The sequence below is a fragment of the Cyprinus carpio genome, chromosome B6 (genome assembly GCF_018340385.1).
Source record: "Cyprinus carpio isolate SPL01 chromosome B6, ASM1834038v1, whole genome shotgun sequence".
Lineage (NCBI taxonomy): Eukaryota > Metazoa > Chordata > Actinopteri > Cypriniformes > Cyprinidae > Cyprinus > Cyprinus carpio.
This window is the reverse complement of record NC_056602.1, coordinates 27,937,939-27,958,624: the sequence shown is the minus strand read 5'-3', so window position 1 is coordinate 27,958,624 and position 20,686 is coordinate 27,937,939. Positions and strand designations below refer to the sequence as shown.

General features: G+C 33.9%; 2 protein-coding genes across 2 annotated transcripts; both read left to right on the top strand.

Moving 5' to 3' along the window:
* The first annotated feature begins 1,177 nt into the window (after positions 1-1,177).
* On the top strand, positions 1,178-3,525 carry LOC109052150 (troponin I, slow skeletal muscle-like). Its single transcript, XM_042726616.1, has 5 exons — positions 1,178-1,321; positions 1,655-1,786; positions 2,047-2,136; positions 2,783-2,959; positions 3,071-3,525. Exons 1-5 carry the CDS (start codon positions 1,313-1,315, stop codon positions 3,161-3,163), a joined length of 501 nt encoding a protein of 166 aa, XP_042582550.1. The 5' UTR covers positions 1,178-1,312; the 3' UTR covers positions 3,164-3,525.
* Positions 3,526-8,367: 4,842 nt separating this feature from the next.
* LOC109076540 (troponin T, cardiac muscle isoforms-like) lies at positions 8,368-20,682 on the top strand. The gene is made up of 15 exons (XM_042726613.1): positions 8,368-8,552; positions 8,677-8,719; positions 8,886-8,896; positions 12,088-12,141; positions 13,147-13,194; positions 13,544-13,570; positions 13,732-13,753; positions 13,898-13,958; positions 14,290-14,379; positions 15,246-15,323; positions 16,478-16,585; positions 16,663-16,775; positions 16,916-17,006; positions 17,224-17,264; positions 20,490-20,682. The coding sequence occupies exons 1-15, from the start codon at positions 8,447-8,449 to the stop codon at positions 20,527-20,529; spliced, it is 933 nt and encodes a 310-aa protein (XP_042582547.1). The 5' UTR covers positions 8,368-8,446; the 3' UTR covers positions 20,530-20,682.
* The last annotated feature ends 4 nt before the right edge of the window (positions 20,683-20,686 follow it).

The window sequence follows — 20,686 nt, the reverse complement described above, 5'->3', positions numbered from 1 at the left end:
AGCGCCATGATAGGCTTCTGCCAACACCTTTTTTCCTATGGGTCCACTTCATCTGTGTGTGTGCAGCCGCTGTCAGGACTTTGAAGTGTTTAACAGATGCAGAGCAGACGCCAAATCAATCAATTAGCAGCAGTTCATTTATTTTAAAAAGCAACACCTGAGTGGTCGACATATCATTACTGCAATGATTTCAAGAGTCAAATACGTGAGAGTACTGCTGTTAGAGTAAACAGAGGTATAATGGCATCTGATTAGCACGTCTGAATCTGGAAAAGCTGTCTGATACTTGAGCCCCTTGAAGATCCTCCCAATGGTCCTGCCCTTTGGAAACAAATGCCTTTATTTTTATCTCCTAGGTTGAATCACCATTGTAAAGATGCCCGAGTGAGTATATTGTGTCTCTGCTTTCTGTTGTTCGTCATCTTAGACGTCTTACGGCTCTCTTGACAAATGTGCTCTATTCTTGGATTTACCGGCTGTGTTGTCTTTACTCAAGGCCTCAGAAATAATGAAGGCTGATTAGGAGTCTGTGAATACAATGGAGCGCAAAAATCTGGGACCACAGTGAAACTCTGAGAAAGAAAATTAATTTGTTAAAAAATAATTAATGTTTTGCTTCTTGCTTCTCAATTTATGCCAAATAACTCGGACAATCAGGTTTTGTTCATGTCATCTTAAGTAATTAAAAAGAGGTACAAAAACTGCAACAACAACAACAGCAATTGTGTAGGATTTCAAACTTTCACTCAAAAACTGCTAGTGAATTTAACAAATAATATATAGAAAATAAAGAAATGCAGTCACACTTTGAATTTGACATGACATTTTTAAGTAGAAAGACTGAAATGGTAAAACATACTTAAATTAGACAAATAATTAAATTTTCATTAATAATTATATTATTATTACACTCTAATAATCTTTAATTTATTTGTAACGTTGAAAGTTTATTTACAGTGTATCAAATTCTTTTCAATCCAATTACTTTATTATCAAAATCACTATAATATTATTAAAAAAATTATTAATTTGAGGAATGCTAAATAATAGCATTTTCTTGTGGTCTTAGACCTTTGGACATCATTGTATGCCTTAAAACTATAAGCTTTGTTATTAATAAGAATCATATTTTATGATCTAATTGTGTGTTTTTATTCTTTTAAAAACAATATTCTAAACTGAAACCGTAACAAATCATATTTTGATGTGAGAATGATAGTATATGACTGCATAAATAATGTTTGCTCTGTATAACCAATGCTTATTTTAAATTTGACAGAAAAAGTCCAAGATCTCTGCATCTCGCAAGCTGATGCTTAAGGTACAACTGCATCTGCAAAAATTTTAATAATTTTCTTAAAATAACATAGGTAGTGTTTCCTGTACAAAATTGCACATTTGTAGAGTGTTTTGGGGGGTGGGGGTTTGCTCAAAAATTTTTAATAATGCTTTATTAACCCCCCCCCCCCACACACACACACACACACTTTACAAATGTGTAAAAAAAAATATGTAAATAAATAAAATGTGTAAATTAAATATTTAGCAAGCATAACAAATAAAGAATAAAGAAAGTGCATTAAAAAGCTTATTATATTGATTTATTTCTAGCATATATTAGATGTTAAAGTGTGCATGCCTGTGTGTTCATCAGAGTCTTATGGTAGCTAAAGCAAAGGATGAGTTAGAGCAGGAGCTGGTAGATAAAGAGGCAGAGAAGGACAGATATCTGGCTGAGAAAGCTCCTCCGCTACAGACGAGTGGCATGTCTTTCGCTGAGCTTCAGGTACATCATCCACAACACATCATAAAACACTCTCATACTACTGATAATAATATAAATAAATTCCTTACAAAAAGTACCATGATATTACCAAAAATTATAACATGGAAAACCATGTTTTTGGAAACCCAAAAGTGCTATTTAAAAACCACGAATATTGTAAACAAACAATAATATTGTTCTGTATATATAAACTCATACTCTTTCACCATCAGCAGAAACAGCTGCAGGAATGTAAACACTATATTTGTTTTCTCTATCAGGAGCTGTGTCAGGAACTACACGCTAAAATTGACGTGGTGGACGAGGAGCGCTACGATATCGAGGCTAAAGTGCTTCACAACACAAGAGAAGTAAAGAAACAGTGTAGCTCTTTAACAACACACCACGTCTGTAGGAAAATGAAATGTCTTTTTGACCATTCACAATTACAGCAACTCCCTGAACCAGACTTAAAATTACACGTTTCCAGTATTAATTTGTCAGTACATCCTAAAACCAAAAACACTATCCAACATATTTACTAAATCAGAAGCGATGTAATATATCACAGAGCACAACAGTGAGTGCCTACTGATTCAACCTTGGTTGTAGAAGCTTTTTTCTCCTTTTATTTTCTCTGTAGAATTAAAAAATAAATAAATCCAACATTCTGAGATTAATCACAACAAAAAAAAATTTAGCTTAAAAATATGAAAATAAACAACAACAGAAAATTTTATGAAAAACTGAAGAAAAAAATAATTAATAATAATAATAATAATAAAAATAAAAATTATAATAAAAATGAAGCATTGCAAATGCCTTTGCTGGCTAAAAAAAAAACTATTGTGACAATTTTTATTGTGTTTTGGATCTTTCATTATACAAAATAATGCTGTAATGTTAATCAGGTAGAAATGTGGTATTGTATAAGAAGATTACATCTTATTCATCCAGGAACCAAATTGCTCAGTAACTACTAGCGAATGATGAAACTTTTAAACAAACCTGTTGCAGATCAAGGACCTGAACATCAAAGTCCTGGACCTGAGAGGCAAATTCAAGCGACCCACTCTGAGGAGAGTCCGAGTCTCTGCTGACGCCATCCTGCGCTCTCTGCTGGGCTCCAAACACAAGGTGTCCATGGACCTGAGAGCAAACCTCAAGTCCGTCAAGAAGGAAGACACCGAGAAGGTGTGCTGGGGGTCAATGGCATCCATTGTGGCTGAAATGAAAGTGTTAAACGTTACTCACACCTGTACAGTATTATGACATATTTCTGTTCTGCATTTGTGTTTGTTGTAGGAAAAGACAGTGGAGGTTAGTGACTGGAGGAAAAATGTGGAGGCCATGTCTGGAATGGAAGGAAGGAAGAAAATGTTTGATGCGGCACAGTAAACGAGTGAACGCAATCAACATCTGCAAACATGCGAGTGTGTATAAGAGAACCTAATGTTGACATGAAGTTACATTTATAGGAATGGATACATATTTATAAAATACCAAGTGATTTGTCAGCGTGTCCAATAAATGCGTCAAATTAAAAGCCCCGTGATGAAATTGCCAGAAAGGGTTGAACTTCATGTGAAAAGTGTCATCAACATCATCCTGTAAATAAATTGTGTAATTTGCTGATATCATGATTTATCATTTCATGTGAATGTTTTTAATGGACAAATGTTTGGTGAGACTAAAGCCGAGGAGAAAATGTATTCTTGTATGAACCCTTTCTGCTTTATAAAATGATTCATCCTGACTTATATAGGTGTGTCTTTACAGGAAAACAGGTTGTGCTGATAAGACCAAAGTGACTATTTCATTGGTTTCGCTGCATATTTCTATGTGTTAATAATTGATTTAATTGCATACACTCAAACAAAGAAGGGATTGTATTTTCTCAATATTTAATAGAGTCTAATTTCATCTTGAATACGAGTAGAGATGAAGACCATCAGTAAAATCCTAGCTCCTACACTTACCAGCTGCTAGAGGGCAGTATTTATCTGCTAGAACTTGTATTAAAATAAACAGTCTATATTTATTTACTTAAACACTATTTGATCTATATTTATCTAATAGTTTTCCTGTAGCGCAAACAGTACAGAATGGTGCCAGTAAACACAAGATCATGGGTTTGATTCCCAGGAGAAACAAGAACTTATTAAAGGTAAATGGGTAACTTGAACGCAATTTAAGTCTCTTTGGATAAAAGCATGTGTCAAATGCATGTACCATGTACTTTAATGTACTAATCATCAATGATCATTAGTAGTAAGGGCTGTGTGCTGAGCCCATTCCTCTACTCCCTCTACACCCACGACTGCAAGCCTGTGCATGGATCAAACTCCATCATTAAGTTTGCAGACGACACCACGGTGATTGGCCGGCATCAGTGACAACGATGAGACTGCCTACAGGGAGGAGGTTCAGCACCTGGCCACATGTGCGCTGACAATAAAACACCAGTAAAACAAAGGAGCTCATTGTGGATTCAGGAAGCTCGGAAGAAAGCACGCATGACCCCATCCACATTAATTGTTGTTTGAGTGTCTCCATCAAGTTCCTGGGAACCACCATCACGGAGGACCTGTCCTGGAACACAAACACCTCCAGCCTGGTCAAGAAATGCTCAAGAACACTGAAGAAGACCAGCTGTCTTCAGCCATAGTGGGTGAACTTTTACCGGTGTGCGATCATTGACCAGCTGATCATCACAGTATGGGAACTGCACGGTGCTGAAAAGGACTGCAGAGGGTGGTGAAAACTGCCCAACGCATCACAGGAACACCACTTCCTGCTATTGAGGACATCCAGAGGAACGCTGTCTTAGCTCGCAGCATTCTTAGGAAACTCACCCTGACCATGTTCCTGCCTTCCGGGAGGCGCTGGAGCCTCCGGACAAGGACCAGCAGATCCAGGAACAGCTTTTTCCCTACAGCTTTCTCCTTGCTGAACTCTGCCCTCTGCCACCCCCCACACCATACACACAGACTCCTCCCCCACTTCATCACTTCTGACTGATTTTTTATTTATTTATTTACAACAGCAAAAACAGAAAACCTGCTATTACTTGCACTACTGTCTGTTCATCCAGGAACACTGAATAACCCATTTGCACACTGAAATATTGCACTTTAACGGCAATAGTGTAAATTGTTCATCATCTTAAAGTGTACATACACTTCACATATTTCATCTGTATAATATGTTCAAATGACATCTACATATCATGCTGATAGTATTTAAAATCTGTAAATTTTGTCCATAACTGTATAGTTATTGTACATATTGTAGAACCTTGTATATTCTGTACTTTTTATGAAGCGAAGATGCTAACTGCATTTCGTTGCCTTGTACCTTACATGTGCAGTGACAATAAAGTTGAATCTAATCTAATCTAATCTAATAGAAGCTGAAATGTAGTATATTTATTATTATGATGGAAATTATGTTTATGAAGCGACGGCTTCTAATACCCTTAGAAATGTTCAAATTATGACCAAACATGGTTTCACGGTTTAATATATATAATAAAAGTTGAAAATAAAAGATCATTCTTTTTTAATCTCTAAAGAAGTTATATAAAACAACTCAACTATAGTGGAAATTGCCCAGTTTGAAGAAACTGTGGAGAGCTTTTATTCTTAGGAGTGCATTGAAAATAAATAATTGACAGTGATCTTTAGAAAGCTTGTTAATAAGTCATACTTGAAACTGAAAAACTGCATAAAAAGCAAGGCAAAAGCCATTCATCCAAAACCTGTCCAAACACATAACCAGCTGTAGAAGAACAACAAAACCAGTCACTAAAGGCCAAACACCGCTCACTGTCCATGACATACACACGAGGTCACAAGTGTCGAAAAGGTGAAACATGAAAGATCTGCCTTTGTGTCCCTCACATTACCTCTGCATTCACTAGAACATAATGAAGTTTTACTCTAGTGCTGGATTAACTGTCTGAATAGCGTTTCCAACCCAGTACAGTTCTGCATTCATTGTGCTAAGTTTCTTCATTCATCTTTCTTTTATCCAACGACATAGCAAATAGCATGTTTTAAGTGCAGGTCAGTTAAATAGTGTTTCTTCTTGAATGAGCAAGTGAGGGCAGGAAGACTCTCTATCAGCTTAACAGCTCTTAAGAGTAATGTTATCTCATTTTTAGAATGTATGTAATTTATAATATATTGTATATCTTATAATACTATGTTCTAGTGTCTTATTGGGATTGCGGATTGCAATTACATATATTTTTTTTAAGTATTAATCTTTTTGTGATAAAATAATTTCTAATAGAGGTATTTCTCAGGAATGGAAGTAAATATATCAAAAATCTGTTCAGTCATTTCTGTGCGTCTCGGTCCAAAGATTACAATATAATACAAAATACTATTTCAAAAAAACTACAAGAAGTAGCGAAAAAAACTGATTTTAAATTACTACAAAAATACCGCCAGAATTGACAAAACCCAAGGAATGAAAGGACATAAAAATAACAAAATATAAAAAAAGTTTTGAAAAATCATTACAAAAATATGACAATATTAAAAGTTTCTGCAATAATTCCATAAGCACTATGCAAGAAACACAAAATCCCTATATAACTACAGATATTCAAACTTCTGATTTACCTCCAGGACATGGTGTTGATGATCCCTACCAATTTTTGTGCAATTATGTCATATGGACCAGAAGATATTGCAATATATGTCAAATTTCAAAATGGCGGACACATGGTTCAGCCAATCCTGGAAAAATTGATATCCCCAGATTCGGCATGACCCAAGGAATCCATAGACTCCATAGGAATCCTTAGAATCCATAGGAATTCAAAGATCATAATTTTGTGATTAACTGTTCAAAAGTTATAAGCCAAAATAGCATTTTTTCATATCTGATGATCCATAGGTGGCGCTGTTCCCAACTTTAGCATGTAGCCTCATACCATGCTGTTGATGAAGTGTATCAAGTTTCGTTTTGATTGATCAAAATGTGGCCAAGATACAGCCTCTGAACCAATTTTGGGTCAACCTCGGTTAAGCTCACAGCATCATAATTTTTTATTTTATTTTTTTTTCACCAGAAGGTCAAAAAAATGCCGTTCAGTCATGTCTATGTGGCTCAGTCCAAAGATTATCTCTGTCAAGTTTCGGAAAAATTGGACAAAATTTGAAGGAGCTGTAGCGAAAAAATGAAAAAACTGTCCTTTTCAACTGTACTTTACTGTAATGGGTGGAGACTTAATGTAAGATATTCAATGTGATCAGCATGAGGAGAGTAATCAGGTGTACTACGTTTCATTTTGAGTCAGATCACTTTTTTGAGTCAGATGTAAGTCAGATCACCATTCGTGGTCATCACTACAAGTATGCCAATTTTCATCATTTTCCTTTATATTCCATTCATAGAGCTGTCACAGACTCCCATTGGACGAGAAGAAGCAGCAGTACAGATACAATAGGGGCTTGGCCCCTAATAATAATACATGTGCAGAAGTCTGGCTACATACAGTACATACAAACTATTGTTTACTGAGACTGAACAGCTTCTAACTTTCTGAAACTAATAAGAGAGCCAGTGAGATAATAAAGAGTAGAGATTCTCCAGCAGGTCACACTTGTCACATTAGTTACTCACTGAACTCTCATTGTGTTAAAATTCTCACCTGCGGGGTTTGACATCCTGTGACCCTTCAAACAGGCACAGGAAATGAGCCACAGGTCAAGTCAAAGTGATTGAACGTTTACAAGCTCTGCCTAGACAGATTTCTGCTTAATTGTCTACAATAACTAGAATTACTAGACATTTTTACGATGATCTAGACAGATGCAACTCTTCACAGATGTGAAAGGCCTTGGTGCATGAATTTCAGAAAAAGTATGTACTGTATCAATACATTTACAGTTGTGTAAATGTATATATGCAATACAGTATACTGTATTGCCAATTGCAAGGATGAGTAATTAAAGCAATAGTTTATTAAAAAATAAAGATTAGCTGCAAATATACTCTCCCTAAGGCCATCCAAGATGTAGATAAGTTTGTTTCTTCATCAGATTTGAAGAAATGTAACGTTACATCGCTTTCTTACCAGTGGATCTTCTGCAGTGAATGGGTGCCGTCAGAAAATCCAAATGATGGATTTGTTTCTTACAAACACACAAATCTTTTCACTTCACAAGACATTAATTGATTGACTGGTGTGAATTACTTGTGGATTATTGTGATGTTTTATCAGCTGTTTGGACTCTCATTCTGACGGCACCCATTCACTGCAGAGCATGCATTGCTAAGCAAGTGATGGAATGCTACATTTCTCCAAATCTGTTCCCATGAACAAATAAACTTATCTACATTTTGGATGACCTGAGGGAATTCTCAGAAAATGTTTACATTTGAGTGAACTATTCCTTTAATTCACCAGTATCTACAGTAAATATTATACCACCTAAATCACTGTATTATTTTGTAAAAAATTATCACTCCAAAACAGTCAGAGCTCTAAGATCATCATTTGAGCACACAGTTGTCAGCCGATCTATTAATAGACACGATGCACAGACATAGAGAATGTGTCTATTGTTCTCACTGTGCATGTACTATATGTGTTCATAGGTGCATGTATGTGCGGTGGCATGCCCAGCCCACCCTCTATCAACATAAAACATCACATATATAGTCATGCGATCTTGGGACAATTTATACATCACTGTGGATCAGCTTCAAGAGCAAACTGCCTTCGGTAACAAACTGGTGAGTAACCTCATCCTGACCAACCTAAAGACAGGTAAGACCGATATCTGCACATCTCCACCAAAAGCATGATAGGGATTGATCGTTTAATATGTTGTCAGACTAGTATAATCACTGTAAAAGCTGACAAAATCTTCTGTAATCTGTATATCAAACAGGTCTTAATCTAAGCATGTCATACAGAGAGGACGTTGAGTATGAGTAAGTGTCTTTGTGCTTCATTTAAGAGCATTTATATGCATTGCGTAGGATGTAACAAGAGAATAAATGCATGAAGTTTATTCACAGACACACATTCAATCATTGACACGTTTATAGGGATTGCCAAAGTTAATATAACTTTCCCATCTCGTTTGTTTCTGTCTAGGGAGCAAGAGGGTAAGTTTTCATCTGTTTTGGTTGTCTGTAAATAATAAATCTGTGAAGTTAGGTCTTAAAATCACAGCTTTGCCTATTAAACCCCCAAAACAACACACAAAATACATCATATAAAAGTAGAAAATATATGAATATTACAAGAAGTAATATTTTTCATTTAAATAGTTAATTTAGATTTTTGCTAAATTAAAATAATAATTTAGATTACCAGACAAAATACCTTTTTTACCGTAGACAAAAACTAGCATATTGCAATAGCTAAAATGAGAAATTAAAATAAACAACTTTAAAATAGAACATCTGAACTTTTACATCAGCCACATAAGAAAAAATAATACTTTTTTGCCATAATTATGAGATTTCTAAAAGATGTTCACACAAACAACCTCACATAAAATATTCCACTTTTTATTGAAATCATTTCCAACACATAAGAAAAAAAAATCATTCTCTAAATAAGTCAAATCGTCAAAAATCTTACATAAAAGATGAAATTATGAAATTAAAAAGTCATTATTGACATTAAAAGTCATTATGACAAAAAAAATAAAAATTCTAACTCTTTTGTCATAATTATGACCTTTTTTCTCTTAGTTTCGACTTTTTGTCATTATGTCATTATGATTTGCATGTCATTATTATGATGTTTGTCTATATGGCAGAAATGAGCTTCCATACCTTTTTACACAGATCTTTGGACATCTATAATTATGGCTATAAACTAAATCTATGCTATTGTGGGATCAAATGCATTACAGTGATGTTTCACTTAATAGTCGATTTTATTAAACATGCATGCGTGACTCAGTATAAATACACAACATTATTTAGAGACACTTAACAAATGGGATTTGATGATTATTCATAATGATTAAAAAGCATGCATAATAGACTTAATTTTCTATCATTTTGCTGCTGTTTTTCCTAAAACCATAGTCAAAACATTCCATCCGGTGTTCAAGCAGAGAAAGGTTCATGTGTTTGAGAAGGGCTGTTGTTTGGAGCACAATGGCAATCTCAGTCTCTCCCTCTCTCTGCCGGCCCAAATGGGAATCAGGTTTCCTCGCTGTAGATGATCCGGTTTGCACATCGGCTCCTGGGCTTTTACCCTGATACCTCAGTTAAATGTTACCTTTATTGACCAGTAGAGGAGAGAGTGACTTTCTAGGTGAGATTCACAGCGAATGAGGACGCATTGAACAAAGACATGTATTTTGAATACAAACCGTCCCTTCATGTGACAGGAATGTGTGTTTAGACCACTGAAATTAGACCCGCAGAAACAAATAAGGGATCAGGAGAAGAATTTAGCTGGCACTTTGCACATTTTTTGGTATCCCATGACTTTTCAAAACATTAGTGGGACAAATTTTACTACTCTATGATACATGAAGTTTTGCAAAGTAGCTTGTAAATACAATTATTGCCAACTTAAAATAGTTATTCTACAGGAATAGAAAGGGTTATAATTATTAAATAAAACTAAAAAAAGTTATAAGAAATATTAACTAAAATAAAAAAGCTGCCGAGCTTTTTTAGTTTAATGAAATACGTACTAAAATAACTTAAACTAAATAAATGAAAGCTATCAATTAGAAAACTAATAAAAAAAACTGTACAAAAAATAAAAAATAAAATGACAAAAAAACTAGAAAATTATTAAACCTAAAGTTATATAAAATATAAAACTGAATACAAAATATTAATAAAAACCATAATAGTATATTAATGACACTAAAATAAAAAATAGATAATAAATAGACAAATAATCTCAATAACTGATGTTATAAAAATATGTAAATGTGTAAATGTAATATCTATATATAATATAAAAAAAAATCTTATTAGGAAAAATATTTGTACATATACTGCATTTAAACTAGGGCTGTGCGATATTGAAGAAAAATGCGATATGTGATATTTCATTAAATAATGCAATATTCGATATCGATATGATTATACTTAAAGTGCCACATGCTCAGATGAAACAGTTTTACTCAGCTATTGCTGAGTCAGTTTTGTATATCATCTATGACTATCTTGTGTCATATATATATATATATATATATATATATATATATATATATATATATATATATATATATATATATATATATATATATATATAATACATATATTTATATATATGGTTATTTGTATGTATGTGTGTATCAAGAGCTCCTGTAAACCCACAACATTCCTTGTGTTTGTGCACACTTAAGTGGTGAATAAAGCTCATTCTGATTCTGATTCTAATATAACTAGCCTACATGTTTCACTTTTTGTAAGAAGAAAGCACCCCTACAACAACTTCTGAAAGTGAGCTGTAGTGTTTTACTCTAGCATTACATAAAAATGCCATTTTAATATTAGTGTAATCATTTTAACATGAGTTTAGGAACTGAATAATAAAGAAAAATACAACACAGCTTAGTATTTACTCTATAAATTCAATATGGACTGATTCTTATTTAAGCTACAACAGTTATTTAGATAAGAGCAGTGAGTGGTTTTCTTTTTGTCTTTTGTTCATAGCCCCAAATATTGCAAGCCATAGCGATATGCATATTGCGATATACATCTGCGGTATTTCCATAATTTCGATATATTGCACAGCCCAAATTAAACTGTATTTCTAAAGTAACATCTGGTCCCAGCGCTGGGGTGTGTGTCGTGAGATCATGTTTTTTGGCAGCACAAACTGATATCAGAGGAGCTGGTGATGGGTGTGTTTATGTGTGGCTGGATCAGCTCAAGGGTGGAGTATCAGGACCAGCAGTTTCCCAAACAACATTATGTAATACCACTGCGTGACATCATTCACGAGTCTAAGCCGTTATTGTTTAAATGAGGCCTGATTTCCTTCATCTACTCTCAAACGCCTTATATGCATTCAAAGAGTTAAATGAAGTATGTGTGCATTTTGGAGTTAGTTTGGTGACAAAACTATCCTTATAGTGAGCTAAATCTGACAACATCCTCAAATGAACAAAATGGTTTATTAACTATAGAAGGAATATATTTTTCTTTAAAAAAATTAATAGTAAAAAAAATATATTAATAAAAACAACATATGTCCTTATTCAGATAAGCATGTGTTTGAGAGTCTGTGTATTTTGCATGCATGCATTTCTCATTTGCAAGCATATCCATGATTATGTTCTCACGCTGTCTGCGTCTGCTTTGCACAGAGGAGCTGCAGGATGAGGAGGTGCTTGAGGAGGTAGAGGAGCAGGTGGAGGAAGGTAGTGGCGCTTGTTCTTATGCTATTGCTAAAGCCACAGCTAAAAATGAATGAGATTTGTATGCAAGCTTTTTTTCTGCCATTGGATGAAAAATTTTAAAAAGGTAATTGTGACTTTTTATCTCATAAGTAATTTTTTTTCTTGCAATTTTATATATGAAGATCACAATTCAATTTTTTTCCTCATAACTCTGAATTTACATCTTGCACATCTCACATTTTTTTTATTTTTGTTTGTTTTTTTTTTTTTTTCTGCATTGGAGTAAAAAAATACAAAAAAAAAAATAAAAAAAAAAATAAAGACTCCAAGTTAACATAAATTCAGAATTGTGAGCAAGTCCTATTTGTGAGATAAACAGTCACAATTATACCTTTTTATTTTTTGTGATGAAAAATGTTTGCCATTATGGACTCAGAATAAAACGTACCTAAAATATATTAATATAAAAAAACAAAAAAAACATTAAAATTATAAATCTAAAAGAAAGTACCTTTAATTTATGAATATAAAAGAACGAAAATAACGCTTAATTTTTAAGCCATAGCAAGGTATTTTTTTCATGCATCATATAATTTCTTAATTAGCCTATTTCTTTTGATTATGGACTGAAAATGAACCCTCTTAGCTTCATTTGTGTGCTTTTATAAAATGGATAATGCATGTTAATATAAATAAAAGTTCAATATTTATCATTTAAAACAACAGTTATTTTGCTAAGTTCACCGTTCACCGTTCCTATATTTCTACTTTAATTCAGTGTGTTATTTGCCATTTCTTTGATTGATTTGCTAAATTTACTACCAATTTCTTAGTTAAAATTGTTTCAAAGTAATTCCTACACCATTTTTATTTTAGTATATTAGTACTTCAGAATATAATTACTTAGGGTTAATAATTAAGCAATGTAGCCTACATAAATGGTGTATAATGATACACAGGGCAAGACTTCAAATGGATCATATTGTATTTTCAGGTAAATCGTCCTGTATATGTATTATTTTTTAGGGCTTGTAGAGGCATGTGGGAAGCAAACACCCAATCCACATCATGCAGGTAATAAAATACAGGATTATTCAGCAAGTGCTTATAATCCAATCAACAACACCCGATAATTATATACTTTCACAAAGTCACTGAAGAGTGACACATTTGGGTTGACGTTTATGACAATGTCAGCTCAATGGAACACATTCATCATGTTTAAGAAGTTTCAAGAACTTCCAAGAACTTCCAGATTTCTTAATCTGAAATACTCTGAAAACAATGGTGACCACCCACAATTTTTTTTTTTTAACGGTTTAGACAAAATACCTTTTAGTTTCTGATAACTGATGTGTCTTTAGGGCTTCTGTATGTATTGTGGATCTTTACATTGCTGTCATAGCTGTCTTTTCTTATGTAGATGCTGCTGAGGAACCTGGGGAAGAAGGTAAAGTGATAACATCAGACTCACTCGAAACTGGTTTCACCCTAGAAACTGAGCCCTGATGACCTTTGACCCCCTTTAAGAGAATTAACAGTAAAATCATCCACAACTAAATCATACATTTGTAATTTTTTCTGTACTCTCCTGCCAACCGGATGATGCAGGAGAAACAAAACCAAAGCATAAGTAAGTAAAATTTTCAAATTTATGCAAAATAAAATATAAATGAAATAGCTTATATATAAAGTATAATGTATAACAATGCATTTTCAAATGTAAGACCATTAGCATGAAAAAAATACTAATGCAATGTTATGCATTGATTATTAGACCCTTTGTGCCAGCTTTGGTGCCTCCCAAAATTCCTGATGGAGAGAAAGTTGATTTTGATGTGAGTATTTTACTTTATGGTGCATCACATTTCATTTAATTATTGTAGTATAAGCTTCCTTAATTTATTTACATTGCATTCATTTGTTTACTGCTGTAAGTTTGCTTTGTGGTGTTGTCCTTATCAGCAATAATGCTGCAAAAGCTTTCGCAATACAGATATACGTTAATAACTGTCGTGCCAATAAATCACTCTGAGCTATCTGTTATTAAACTAAACAGTGTAACTGTATATGACCTGCACTGTCATAAAATGTGCTACAAGTAGTTTCTACCATACTGTACATAACCACTTTTAGCCTACATAATTACCTTCAAAACCGTATCCTCAGGACATTCACCGCAAACGTATGCACAATGAAGCTCACTTTGAGAGCAGAAAGAAAGAAGAAGAGGAGATGATCAACCTCACCCAAAGGATTGTAAGATTTTTTTTATATATAAAAAATACTATTTACCACTATAACAAAAATAAAAAATAAAAAAAATTACATGTATTTCTTCATAACTATTGTCACATATTACAGAATAAATAAATAAACCCTCACCACAGCAACTATGATAAAACAAGTGAACCCTTTATTAGTTGAAGCAAATAACCCTTCTAATAACCAAAAAAATAAAACATGAAGGCGTGGGTTAACCAAAAATAAAACATCAAACTACATGTGAGTTTTCTGAAAATGATTGCATTCATGTGAGTGTATTTGATAAGATGTGATTGAAATTATAACTAAATAGATCCACATGGAGACTGTGATACATGGCCATTGAAAACTTTGGGATCAGTATGATTTTTTAAGAAATTAGTACTTTTATTCATCAAGGATGTATTTAACGGATCAAGAGTGATAGTAAAGGCATTTATAATGTTACAAAACTTTCTCTTTCAAATAAGTGCTGTTCAAAAAATCCTGAAAAATAAAGTGTATGATGGTTTCCACAAAAATATGAAGCAGCACAACTGTTTTCATCACTGACAATTACAATAATAAATATCTCTTGAGCAGCTAATCAGCATACTGATATAATCACAGGGATAAGTAACATTTTACAATAAATTCAAGTGAAAACAGTTCACAACATACTGTTTTCACTGTATTTTTTGATCAAATAAATGCAGCCTTGGTGAGTAAAAGAGACTTCTTTCAAAAGCATTACAAATCTTCTATTTCAACTGATATTATAAGTGCCTCTGAGTAGGTTTCAAAGCTTTCATATGTGCTAAATATGATTAGTTCATCTTCAAAGTGAGATAAATGTACATGTTGTCTATCTTGACCATCAGGAGAACCGGAGGGCAGAACGAGCGGAGCAGCACCGGATCCGCACAGAGCGTGAAAAAGAGCGGCAAATCAAACTAGCCGTAAGTTCGTTAAAGTAGACATCACGTTGATGTTGTTCACCTTTTATTTTACAACGTGGAAATAAGCTATTTTCTATGAATGTGCGAGACTTCCTGCTTCCGAATCATTAGCTGCTAGTGCTACAGGTAAATAACTAGATGATTAACAAAGTGCAGTCCACGGTAAAACTATTTGCGCTACAAACCAGTCTGTTTATGATTACGATAATAAATTAATATAGCTAATATGATAACTAATACCACTTTGCAATATCAAACAGCATAATGGTCTGGTTATGCTAAAATAACTGGAAACAAATGACACCAGATGTTTCGCACATTCAAATTACAAATGGCAGCGCCCGCTTTTATATGATTATTAAATTATTATATGATTTTTTTTATATATATATACTTTTTGAGGTTTACTTATAATAAAGATTTTTTGCACTGAAAAAAATAAATATGTGGAAAAATGATTATTTTCAACCCTTATTCGGACCCTCTGTCTAAACCGACCTGTTTAAGGGGTGTGTCCTTTAAAGCTTCTCAGTGATTGGCCACTGTTATGATTGGCTAACGTCATTGCATAAGAAACCGCATCAACGCCCCCTTGCTATTGCATGTGAGTGTTTTGACAACATAATAAAAATAAAATGGTTATTTCCAGACAAAGTATTATGAAATCATTTACTTACAGTTTGTGATGCAGATTATGTAATGGTCAGATCTAGTACCGCTACATCTTTCAACAAATGTTTCTGTCAGAAAGTGAGCGCGCATCTGTATACTGTATCCAGTGTAGACAAGATAGCGGCAGGGATTGTAATTTCTATTTGCTGTTGACGTGACACGACACTCGCTTTCACTGTAATCAAGTGTTCAATGCCAGTGGGCGGGGCCTATGGTGAGAAGAAGACTATTCGTCGATGCCTTACTCTGGAGGTGGTGTTTTTGCAAATGTTTGTGCCCCTGTGATGTCATCATGCACCTCAGATCCAAACGAGCCATTTTCGCAGCTTGATTAAATAAATGCATTGTTTATAATGAGGAGGATGTTTTAAGCTGTGAAACTTGCAAGATGTTTTAATGGTACAAAGACCTCTTATACGCCAAAAGATCAAGACGAATTTAATTTCTCATGTCATGAGCCCTTTAATGATTATTTCTTTCAGGAGGAAAAGGCACGAAAAGAGGAGGAAGACGCCAAGAAGAAGGCTGATGATGACGCTAAGAAGAAGAAGGTTCTCGCGAGCTTCCAGTACACCGGATACATGCAAAGGGTAATGAGCTCAGAGGTCAAAGGTCACGGTGCACAGCCACTACAAATGCTTATTTTATGTTTTGTTTTGATTGACAGAGAGACAAGAGGGGTGGGCCTAAGAAGCAAACAGGGAGGGAGAAGAAAAAAACGATTCTTAGTGAACGCCGTAAGGAACTGAACATCGAAAACCTGAGTGCTGATAAACTGAGGTGAAGGAGTTATCAAAACATGACAGCACATACAGCACATGAAATATAGTCAAGTAGCATTACATGCATCGTGACATGAAGCCACACAGTCTTTACATTCACGGACTGATTAGTCATGTTCCTCATGTGCTTTTATGCAGAGAAACCGCAAACGAACTCTGGAAGTGGATGCGCCAACTTGAAGCCGAGAAGTTTGAGCTGCAATATAGATACATGTGCCAGAAATACGAGGTGAGGTTTCACATCCACAAAAAATGAGTTTATGAGATGTACAGTAAGATACAACTATCCATTACACACACAAGCAGTCACACCCAGCACAGATTTGGCAGAACAATCAACCGGGCCGGTTCCCAGAGATGCTGCTTGATTGACATGAGAAGGAGGCAAAGTTGTATGACAATGACTCACCGAGATTGATTCATGCGTGTGATTTTCTGTCTCATAGATCACCGTCCTTAGGAATCGTGTCAGCGACCATCAGAAAAAGTAAGTTGCTGTGAAATGGAGCCAATTTATTGACGCATCTATGTTCATACAACTAACCAAAGTGCCAGAATTGAGATTTTCTCCTTTATTTTTGTGAGGTTGTTCACATGACCTATTAAATTTGGCCCACATTTTAGACACTAATCATCATATTTTTGTCATTAGGGCCTATGTGAAATTAGAAGAAATGTACACTAGCATTTAAAAGTTGGGGATTCTAATGTTTTTGAAGATTAAACATCTTCTGTTCTCACCAAGGCTACATGTAGTTGTTTAAAAATACAGCAAAAACAGTAATATTGTGAAAAATTATTACGATTTAAAATATTTTAAAATATAATTTATTCCCATGATACAAAGCGGAATTTCCAGCATCATTACTCCAGTCTTCAGTGTCACATGATCCTTCAGAAATCATCTAATATACTGATTTGCTGCTCAAGGAACAGTTCTGCTGCTTAATAATTTTGTGGAACATTTTTTTTCAGGATTCTTTAATGAAAAGCAAGTTCAAAAGAACAGCATTTCTTTAAAATAGAAATCTTTCATAACACTACAAATGCTTTTATTGTCACTTTTGATCAATTGAATGCAACCTTGTTGAATAATAGTATTAATTTCTTTAAAAATCTTTTGCACAAAAGTTTATGTGTGGATTTATATTGTAAACATACAGTTTGTACAATACCTCAAAATTCAGAAGTTATTTTTTGATTCACGCCAGCAGTAAACCAAGTGTGCCATCATGAATGTCCAGTTAGATTGAAATTAAAATTGAGTCATGTTGCAAAAAATCTGATTTTTATGAAGGCAGCTCAAACTGAATTCAATGTGATATTGTCATTATATGAGGGGGGCTGCGTGAACAGCTGAAAACCAGCATAGCCCCTACAGGTGTTAAATATCAAGCAACGGTTGAACAATAAAACATGTTACCTTCAGCTCAGATATGAATAGTGATGAGCAGTAGTCCTGAAATAACATACAGTATTGATCTCAGTGTGTGACAGACCTTGGTAAAGACCAAGCTAAGACGTGTAATGCCGCTAGGCTAATCTAGTATAGCATCATGTTTCCAGAACTTTCTGTGTGGAATAACAGTTGCTGCTTTGTTCTAGCATGACCTTTATCCGGATAGTGTACCTCAGGCTATTCAAAAGGAAATAAACAGATAGCTGAAGGATTTTGTGCATGCAATGTACATTGCAATAAAACAGAAAAAGAAGTTGGCGCCAATAGCCTAGTGGTTAGTGTGCTGACACATCCATTAGGAAGGCATAAAAGCCCATTAAAAAAAGAAAGAAAATGTAATGGTAATACCCTGGTATTTTGATATATACCAAGGTATTGAATTATCAAGTTTATATACCATATGGTCTTTAAAGGCACTGTAAGATACCTTAAAGAATACTATAGTGATGCCATTATGCTAGTGTCCAAAAACATGGTATTATCATGTTTATATTTAATATATTTTTATGCAAAAAAAAGTATACACACACACACACACACACACACACACACACAATTTGTTGTCAATTTAAAATATATAATTCTAAGTTAACAGGTGTACTTTGAGTCAAAATATTAATTTAATCTACAATGAACTTCAAAAATACCATCATGCAAGTGTCCAATAACATGGTATTATCATGTTTTTATATAATAATGTCCTATATTTTATGTGATATATAAAAATATACACTGTAAAAATGTTTTGTCAGGTAACTTAAAAATATATATTCTAAAATGTATAGATGTAATCTAATCTAAAATAACTGGTTTAATTTAAGTAAGAAATATAACTTTAAATTACTGAACCAATCGGCCGCAATTCGGCTAATGCAATGCTATATTAATATTTTTCTGCAAAATATAAAAATATACACCACATATTTTTGGTGAGGTAACAAAAATATATTGATATAAAATAATATATATAGTTATATATTACTGTTATTGTGTTTTATATATATATATATATATATATATATATATATATATATATATATATATATATATATATATATATATATATATATATAAAACTAATGAATCAATCTGACGATATTAAGTAAATGCGACAAAATAATTTAGTAATAATCAGGAAAATAATAAGGAATTAATCAAAGTAGACTGATTTAACAGCAGTAAAAAAAAAAATCTAAATAAATCTGAAACATTTAAGTTACTGCAACAGAAATTATTTAATTGAATGCACATTTTTACTTTTTACAATGTATATGGGACTAATTTAGTTGCAAAATATATCAAATAAACATGTCACTATTTTAAGCATGTGGCCATCTGCTGGACACTAAGCCATGTGGAAGTCAGGTAGTTTAATAATAGACCACAAACACCATAAAATAACAAACAACTGCTATTCCAAACCCAGCACTCGATCCCGTCATTCAAATCCTTGTTGTCAAACCCGGTGTTTGTCGGATAGGTGATATCTCTCACGTCAAACGCATGACTACTGCCTGACTCATGCCAAATCTGTTCTGACTTGCAAAGCTGTTACGGTTAATGTGAACGAACGGTACTGAACTGAGCCGAAATACAGCTGGGATGTTCCATCGGGCTCATCTGTGGGAATAAGTGGTGTCTAACAAAGGTTTTCTGTAGATAACTATAGCTATGATACTGCAGATTCTGTTCCAGGATGATTTATCGAAGCGTTTTCCTGAGGGGATCCGCATTCACAGGCTCTCCAGCGCATTTAATGGCTCTGTTATGAAGGGCACACAGAGAATGAAGACAGATCCGGCAGCTGTTCAGGGGTTAAAGAGGAAATTATAGGGGATCAGACAGACCCGGGGCTCCAGGACTAGAAGAATGGGAGATTTGTTCCGGTCTGACCTCGCTACTGCCAGAGATTAAGACAACACATGCTGAAAATCCACCTGTACAAAATAAATCCAATCTGAAGCCGGTAAATAAAGGAAGACGGATTTTGTTAACACCTACTGGTGTGTAGTTTAGGTCCTGCTATATTCTTAAAAATAAACAATATTAACAGATCTAAAAAGACTGAGGCTAAAGCCATTGAAGAAGCTTTTTAAATCCAGCAACAAACTGTTGTATTCCTCATGACCCAAAAATGTCACAGGTCTGTTCTGATAAAACAAAAACATAAAAGCAACCATATAATGCTACATCGATCATTTACATAATTAACTTTTATTTAAAAAATATATTTGTTTTGTTTTTTCCTTTTAGTACCAAAGTCTCGAGAAGTAAGAGAGGACTACAAAAATAAAGCAGCTTCATGGAGACACCAGCAACGTCTACCACACTGATAATTTAATCATAAATAATATACTTTAATATAATCATCTACATTCTGGTCCACGTGTAATGTTTTCTTAAGCACTGCAAAGAATAAAAACAGCCATCTGATTGAAATATGAAACACT

Excerpts from the sequence above, each read along its gene's own strand:
- LOC109076540 (XM_042726613.1), top strand. The coding sequence starts at position 8,447 with ATGCGATCTTGGGACAATTTATACATCACTGTGGATCAGCTTCAAGAG. Across the intron at positions 13,195-13,543 it reads ACCCAATCCACATCATGCAG|ATGCTGCTGAGGAACCTGGG; the intron begins GTAATAAAATAC and ends TTTCTTATGTAG. Across the intron at positions 14,380-15,245 it reads TCAACCTCACCCAAAGGATT|GAGAACCGGAGGGCAGAACG; the intron begins GTAAGATTTTTT and ends CTTGACCATCAG.
- LOC109052150 (XM_042726616.1), top strand. Across the intron at positions 1,787-2,046 it reads TGTCTTTCGCTGAGCTTCAG|GAGCTGTGTCAGGAACTACA; the intron begins GTACATCATCCA and ends TTTCTCTATCAG. Across the intron at positions 2,137-2,782 it reads TGCTTCACAACACAAGAGAA|ATCAAGGACCTGAACATCAA; the intron begins GTAAAGAAACAG and ends AACCTGTTGCAG.